Here is a 7,952-nt window from a genome sequence, read left to right on the forward strand (position 1 = left end):
CCCTCTTAGACTTCGTCTTGGGAGCCTTGAAGGCTTGCATACCAGTCGAATCGTTACACTGAATAAACCGTTTCTTTTTTTTTCTAGAGGGCGTTCCCAGAATGAAGCTGTGTGGAGCTGAAGGGGACTACGATTTCACGGTGACGGAGCCGTTTGGACCGAGTCTTGAAGATCTCTTGGGTGTTTGTTCGAGGAAACTTAGTCTCGAGACAGTCCTCTTGCTCGCTGGCGAAACGGTAGGAAACTGCTTGGTTGATCTTGACGGTGCAGTCTGTTGGAAAATAAAGATTCCTTGAGAGATCGGAACCACATACGTTGTTTCTCTGATGTAAAGGTGAACGGGCCTGTGTCGTTCAAGGAAAGACTCAACGTTGGTTTTGTTTCTCTGAAACACAAAGTGCCCCATCTAAAGTGATTACAGAGTCTGAATTGATTTTTAAAAAGCAGAGACTCGTGCCGTTTGCAAACCGCCTGTCGCACTGCTCAAAGACAAAAGACGTTCACCCGAGAAAGTTTTTGGAAACGAATGTCAAATAGACGTGGGGAAAGAGCTGGAGAGGTTTATGTATTGTCTGTCGAATTACCTTCTCTTTAATGCCCTTGCGTTTTACAAGAAAAGGTTTCATTGCCTCTCTTATCGTTAAGACAATGTTGCTGGTGTTTTTATAAGTAAAAAAAAAGTGTATGCCCTGTCTCTCGAGTGATTCTTTTGTTTTTTCTTTTTTTTTTTTTTTTTTTCTCTTTTTCTCTAGACTGGTCGAATTGAATATGTTCACTGGAAGAACTTGATCCAGCGAGATGTGAAGCCGGGCAACTTGCTAACGGGCCGTGGGCAGAGTTCCCTTCTCGATTCCATTCGTATAATAAAGGGTGCAGTCTGTTAGCTAGGCTGGCTGCAGTACCCAATTTTTTTCGCCAGGCGGCAGCAGTAGCGCCGGCTGCAGTACCCAATTTTTTTCGCCAGGCGGCAGCAGTGGCGCCGCCCGGCAGAGTAAGGGCAGCGCATGCGCAGACCGGGCTTGAAGCCAAAGGGGCGGGGTTTGGGGCGGCGCCGCATGGTTATGACGCAGTGCCGCTTCTGCGCATGCGCAGAAGGGTTACTGGCAAAACTAAGGGCAGCGCATGCGTATAATGTAGTTTATGCCACTGGGCGTGGTTTCCCTTGGTGCATGCGTATTACAAAATGAGTTTTCACGCATGTGCAGTCGCGTTTCTTGCAAAAGTAAGGGTAGCGCATGCTAAGTCTCGGTTTGATAGCGCGAGGCATGGTTTCCGGTAGCGCATGCGTATTATGAAATTGTATTTTACGCATGCGCAGTCGGATTTCCGGCATAACGCGACAACTCATGCGCATAATAGGCTTGACGCCTAGGGGCGTGGTTTTTCGCGGCGCATGCGCATCATGAAATCAGCGTTTACGCATGCACAGTCGAGTTTCTGGCAGAGCTAAGGCCAGCGCATGCGTAGAATCGGCTTGACGCCGCGGGGCGGGGTTTGTGGCTAGGTGTGCGTATTACGAAATTCGTTTTTAAGTATGCGTAGTAGCGTTTCTGGCAAACTAAGGGCAGCGCATGCGTACAAGTGGCTCGACTTCAGCGACTCGGGTTCGCGTCACGCCGTCGGTAGAATCTTTCCCCTACGGAGGACACGCGTTCGAGCCCCGTGGTCTGATACCAATTTTTGGTCGCCAGAGGGCAGCAGCGCTCCCTCAACTGTGCGGCTGCAGTACGCAAATATTTTTCGCTAGATGGCAGCAGCGCTCCACCAAGCGCGTGGCTGCAGTACCCAATTTTTTTCGCCAGATAACAGCAGCGCTCTAGCAACCGGGCGGCTGCAGTACCCAATTGTTTTCGCCAGATGGCAGCAGCGCTCCACCAACCCTATGCTGAGCACTGGCACGGTGAGCACAGGCCGAGTTCCCAGCCCAGTTTACACCACCGGACCACGGGAGCTGCTCGCTGCGGCTGCAGGGTTCACATTGGTCAGCCCTTTTCCCACTCGCAGCCCAGGCATTAATACTTATTGCCTCCGTATGCAAAAGCACCCACGTGGCTCGTGCTGTTAAATCCTTTCTGTATTACGCATTCCATTTTCTGTGGGAAATAGGGATGCATTTGCTCTGTTTGCATTTCGAAGCACGTTAGTAACAGCGATTTTAAATATCTTTTTTTTAAATAGAAGCCGTTTTGCAGGAGTGCATTTTTTGAGTTGGAAAAAACGAGTGGTGTGAACGTGTGGCTTAGGAAAAGTTCATACAAGGTTTTCCCCTGCACAAGTAAGCAATTATGAGCTGTTGCACAGTTTAACCTTTTGAGCTCATAGCCGTTCCCTGTGACGGGAAAGTGAGGTGTTACCGGAATGAAGGGGTGCAGAGTACGCGGCAGGGCTAGAAGGGGGAACAAGGAAGCGGGGTCTTTCCTCCACCTGCCTCTCCCCGCCCCCCCCTCCCCCAGGTAGCCGCTCTCGGCACAGCCCGCACCCCGCCGGTGGCCCCCGCAGAGACCCGGGAGCCGGCAGGCTCAGAGGAGCCCACGGCAGCACCGAGCCCCTGCCCGCCCCAGCGCGGTACCGGAGCTCCAGCCCACTCCTCGGCCGGCTCCGGCCCGCGCTGCCCGGCGGGGCGGTGCCGGGGCCGGCGGGGCGTGGCCGGGACCGGTGCGCGTGGGCGGGGCCGGCGGGCGTGGGCGGGGCTGGCGGCGGGCCCGGCCCGGCGCCGGAAGGTGGATTTATTTCCGGCCCGCGCGGCACCCTTGGGCGGCTGTGGCGGTGCGGGGGGGTCCTTGGGAGCCTGGAAGACTTTTGGGCCGGGACGTGCCGTGGCGCGCTGGGTGAGCGCTCGGCCTGAGGGCGGGCGGGGGCCGGCGGGCGATCCCGGGCGGGGCCGTCAAGCAGTGGCCGGCTGGCGCTCGGCCGCGGCACGGAGCGCCTGGCGCCGGCGGCGGGCGGGCTGAGGCGGGTGGCCCGGCCCGGGACCGGCGGGGCTGCTGGCGGTTCTCGTCTTCCCGGCAGTGATGGTGGTGAGTGGGCTCCTCACGGTGCTGCCTTTTTTTATTCTCGGAGCTGCGCCGCTACCTCAGCGAGGAGACGAGAAGCGGCGGCGGGGCGGCTCCGGTGCTCCCTTGTGGCGGCGGGGCCCGGGAGGGGGGTCGGCCTGCGGCGTCCTGCCGCCCCCCCCGCCGCCTCTGAGCTGCCCGGGCAGCCGCCGCAGCTCTGCGCGGGGCTTTGTCTTTCCCCCAGCCGCCGGCCGGGTCCTTGGCAGAGGGCTGGGGCTGCCGGCCCCCGCGGGCCGCAGGGGCTGCCTTGGGGCCTGCGGTAACGCTGTGGCAGGGAGGTGGCTCAGGAGCCTCTGCCCGCCCCTGCGAGCGGGCAAGGGAAGGAAAAGCAAGCCGGCGATGGAATCCCCACCCCTCGCCCCTGACTATGATTTCTGTAAGAAGTATTACAAAGGGCAAGCGTTTAACTACCGGGGAGGGTTGGGAGGTAGCAGCTCAGGTGTCTTGCTGATCCTGTGTCTTAATAGTCAGCTCCTGGGCCAGAGCAGCCGAGGGGAAGAGGCCTTTGGATTTGCTTCCCAGTGAAACGGGGCTCTTTTGTTTTTTCTTTGTACCTAGGTTCATCTGGAATTGTACGTTGACAAGTCAATGGGAGCTCAACTGAAGGTCAGTCTAGATGTTACTTTTCCATGTGTGCCTTGCGCTTGTGAGTCGGACTGCTTACTACGGAGGGATAACTATTGTACTTGCCGAGGGCCCACGAGGCTCAGTGTGCCCGCTGCTTCCAAGTGCTGCGCTGCTGCTTGGGCAACAGCCGGGGAGGAATTGGTGGTCCCTGGTGGTTACGCAGCCAGGCCTGCTGGGCGCTTAAACTAGCGCATCCAGTCAAGCAGTATTATTTTTCTAGATTGTAAATGAGCCTGAGGTATAAACCCACTTACATTTCTGTATGGCGGTGTACTTTGTCAGAGAGCTCAGTCGCACTGACAGAGCTGGCACAGCTCTCTTGTGACTCCAGATTTGACTGTCTTGTTGAGGGGCTCCAGAGCCTGCTTTAGAAGTCACTTGACAAGGCACAGCTGTGCTGTGATTTTTTTACTTGAATTCTGACTGTAATGCCAATGCCACGTGTTAGCCTTCCTCTAGCAGTTATAAAAGCAGAATGAGCGTTAAGAATCTGATTATCTTTTAACTAAATTCAAAACAAAGTTGAGGGATGAAGTGACTGGAAGTCCTGCAAGTCTGACTGGATATTACTGCCATGCATGTTATCTGCCTGTCTACTGATCGTTCCTGCCTCTTGTTCTGTTGTGGTAATTCCTTTGGGTAATGTGTTGGGCTTTAGATGTAGTGCATCTTGACTTCATCCAGAACCCCCGAGATGTTATCGGTCTTTGCCTTCCTCACGTTTCACAGGGCGTGGGAAGGCCAGAGAGATTGGAAGCCTCGGCTGTTGTGTGCGGCGAAGCTGTCAGCCTTCTAAGAGAGCACGTAGCCAGCAAGTGCATCGTGGTGATTCGGTACCAAGCTGATACCACAGGCCTCAATCCTTTTTTTGTGAAAAGGGGTCACAAGGAAATGTGCTGATGTTGAAGGGGGGAAAGGTGGCGGGGGAAGAGGTAGGAGGCAGCTTTCAACCAATTTTAGGCTTAACTCCTGTTCCTAAAAATGGTTCTGGTCTTTGAGGGGTTTGCTTTTGGCTTATTGCCTTAAGTGTGTCTATCTTTCAGGGTAACGTTTTCTTGGAAGTTGGAAACGGTCCTTCTGGGACACCAAGGCAAACCCCATACCTGGGAGGGCCGTTTAGTGTGCTGCACTGTGCGTTTTATTCCCTGTGGGTCACTTGGCCCTAGCTGAACACACTCTCCCAGTATGGCACGTCCTTACCCTGCTGGCTGAAAAATTCTGTCTCTTTATTTCCTCAGGTTGCCACAGGCCATAACACTTGTGTGTTCATAGACCGCTTTCCTTGCTCGCTGCTTTCAGATTTGAGCGTCGATGCCATGGATGTAACAGGAGAGCAGCAGCAGGACATAGAGCACAAGCCGTTTAAACAACGCTTGGATAAAGCTGCCAGTCGTGTGACTCCAGAAGCAGAGAGACACAGTAAGATGCTATTCTGCCATTCTTGGATGGATGCTCTCATAGCCTTTCCATCACCGTATGCCTGCTATGATATTCGTGGGAACAAGGGACAGCTCAATTTACAGCATTTTACACACCACAAACTCTTGAAGAGTTTATAGGACACAAGTCTATTACACTGGCAGATCAGACAAGCTCCTGTGTGTGTGTATATACATTATACTCAGTACTTTTGCGAGGCAAGTCTTTGCCTGGTCCCTCTGAAATTGGGACAAGGACTCGTTGATGCGTTTTAGGAGCAAAGCTGCTGAGTGAATAGGCTTTTCCTACTAGAAATCAAGCAGCTGCTCTGGCAAAACTTGACTTTGGTTGCATCTTTAAATCCTAGGAGGCTGACAAACGGGACGAGCTGGTTAGAGGGGAAAGAGCCTCTCTCCAGGGAAGGCTTGACCCTTAAGCCTAAACTTGTGTCTTACTATGTTTGCTTTGTGTGTGTTAATGCATACCTGATTAATAGATTTCAGTTGATTTATCAGTTACAAGTTGGAGTAAGTGGTCCTTGGCTACATAAACCTCTCCTCTGTATTTTTTGACATGTTACGGCTTACTGTTCTACTTCAATACAAACCGGGAACAATTCTGGTAGTGTTGCAGTCTAACAGTAATACTGTCCTGACTTTGTCTTTCTAAAACGTGAGGTTCTTATTATCTGTTCTGGGAGATAGTGTAGTTCTGTGTATTGGCATGAACTAAACTTGCTAATTTGTTGTAACTCAGATTTAGCTTTTCTGTTCTTAAAGCTGAAAGGCTAAACTAAGCCAGGAACTGAACAGTGGGTATGTATGAGAGCTTCTCCTGTTGTCACAGACATGTGGTGATAACATTCTTACTGTTGTGTCACTTAGCAGCCTTTCTGTATTCAGAGGCTGTGGTGTTAAGAATGTAAGGTCTGGGGACAAACCCTGCTTTTCTGTATCTAATTCTCTGTTACCACATGTAGGCCTCCTGCCTTAGTTGTGTTGCCAGCCTCCATTGGGATTACTTGGTCTGAACCAGTTGCTATCGCTCCTTATATTATCAACAGAGAGGAAGAGAAACTTGCAGGGAGCAGTCTCGTCCAGGAGAGGCATTTTGAAAGCGATCAAGTTGCATTGCATGCAGCGAGCAATTTCTTCTGCTGTCTGGAAAAAGGACATGGCTAGTTTGATTTCCATCACCAGTGTGGCAAGTTGGATTGGAAGTGTCCACCCATCTTCATGAAACTCTACGCTTATCAGTTTCTATTAGTAACACTTGATGTTCAGTCAGTTATTTAAATGGCAACTATAGCAGTATTGTCTGTTAAAGGAAAAATTTACACAGATGTGGGTACCGCTAGGCTCGATTTAGTCACAACTCAGAGCTGGGCCACCACCCCAGTGAGTGGCAGAGAAACAAGGGGTATGGCACAGCTTACACTTCTCAGATCAATAGTCAACATCTGAAGTTTTTAGAAGTTTCCTTTAGTCCTGTCAGTTCTGCGAATCCATCACCTGACTCTGTCCCAGTTGATTCATCTGTTCGGTTCCAGTCTCTGCCTCTGTTCCAGGCTCCTCCTTGGATCGTGATGTTCTTTCTGCCTGCTTTAACTCAAACACTCCTTCAAGTGCGCTTAGTCTTTGAACAAGCAGTTCCTATTCACATATACCAATTTTTCTAAAAACACCTCTGTTTGAGAGCACCTCTGTGCACAAATTGATCATCTATTGTTTCTCTGTTCTCCCACTGATTAACTCGACTGGGTTTTAAACCAGCCTTGGATTAGGGCTATATGAGGGATGAGTCCTGGTTCTGCCATTTAGCAGCTTCGGCACTTTAAATTTCTTAATTCAAAATATGTTTTCTTTAACAACTTTCTGAATTACTCTTGCTCAGGCTAGATGGCCTAATTAAGCAGTGATTTGCCTCCAGCTGGCCCCAAAATGGCATCCACACAAACTGTTTCAGCAGTTCTTCAGGATACATTCCAGCATCTTTCCTGAGGACATGTACAGTTGCTTCTTATTTCAGTTGCTATGACATCAAAGTCAATCATATACAGCTAATAACCAGTGTGGCTATAGCCTTACTTAGGGATATAATCCCACCTGAACAGCAAGTAAATCTGTGCATGTCATCAGGATAGCTTCTTACTGCAGAGATTCTTAGTGCAAATTGTAAAGCTTGTGGAAAGGTGAAACCAGAGTCTGTCAGTGCCTACAGCTTCCATTCCAGCTCCTTCAAAGGTATCTGTTACAAGACACCTGCATTCCTCCTTGTATCTCCAGCATTTCTCAGGGGTCACTCTTTGAGGTTATTCCTGACTAAAATCCTTTATGATTCGTGCTTCTCTTTCAACATGAGAACTGCGATGTTCACTCGTTTCACTAAGACATTGGTGAACTATATACTCCTGCGAAGGCAAAACACAGAAAAGAAAAAAAAAACCACCCCAACCTGATTGTGGTACTGAATAATGAGCACTGAGGCATGTATTTATGATGGAGTATGCAGGTCAAAACCATGCCCTGGGGCTTAAATGCTTGGAACTGAATTTGCAGCTTGGAATCCCAGCAGGGCTGATTCAGCCTTCCTCATCCTAAAGCTGACATACTCGATTCTCACTGCCCTTAGGGACTGATGTGGGTAGTTTTGTACCAGCCTGACTACAGTTGAACTACGCACATAGAAAATAAAGGTTCCACAAGCTGGAAAGTCTAAGTCTTAACCGATGTAATATTAATTGCAAAAACACTCTGAAAACCAAACTTCTATCTCTGCATGGTTTCCTACACATGCTTCTTCTGGAATGAGATTTTGAATCTGCAATCTCATCTGCTTTATGTGGGTATGAGA

The 7,952-nt window shown here is 50.5% G+C and overlaps 1 protein-coding gene across 2 annotated transcripts; it reads left to right on the forward strand.

Moving 5' to 3' along the window:
* Window positions 1–2,949: 2,949 nt before the first annotated feature.
* On the forward strand, window positions 2,950–7,811 carry LOC121092279 (endoplasmic reticulum-Golgi intermediate compartment protein 3-like). 2 transcript variants are annotated; one of them, XM_040602989.1, is made up of 4 exons: window positions 2,950–3,017; window positions 3,612–3,659; window positions 4,919–5,099; window positions 6,079–7,811. In XM_040602989.1, the coding sequence occupies exons 1-4, from the start codon at window positions 3,012–3,014 to the stop codon at window positions 6,090–6,092; spliced, it is 249 nt and encodes an 82-aa protein (XP_040458923.1). In that variant the 5' UTR covers window positions 2,950–3,011; the 3' UTR covers window positions 6,093–7,811. The 2 variants fall into 2 exon arrangements, with proteins under 2 accessions (XP_040458923.1, XP_040458922.1); XM_040602988.1 differs by lacking the exon at window positions 6,079–7,811 and having other exon boundaries at window positions 2,997–3,017; window positions 4,919–5,272.
* The last annotated feature ends 141 nt before the right edge of the window (window positions 7,812–7,952 follow it).

The sequence above is a fragment of the Falco naumanni genome, chromosome 8 (genome assembly GCF_017639655.2).
Source record: "Falco naumanni isolate bFalNau1 chromosome 8, bFalNau1.pat, whole genome shotgun sequence".
NCBI classification, from domain to species: Eukaryota; Metazoa; Chordata; class Aves; order Falconiformes; family Falconidae; genus Falco; species Falco naumanni.

Excerpts from the sequence above, each read along its gene's own strand:
- LOC121092279 (XM_040602988.1), top strand. Across the intron at positions 3,660-4,918 it reads CAATGGGAGCTCAACTGAAG|GTTGCCACAGGCCATAACAC; the intron begins GTCAGTCTAGAT and ends TTATTTCCTCAG.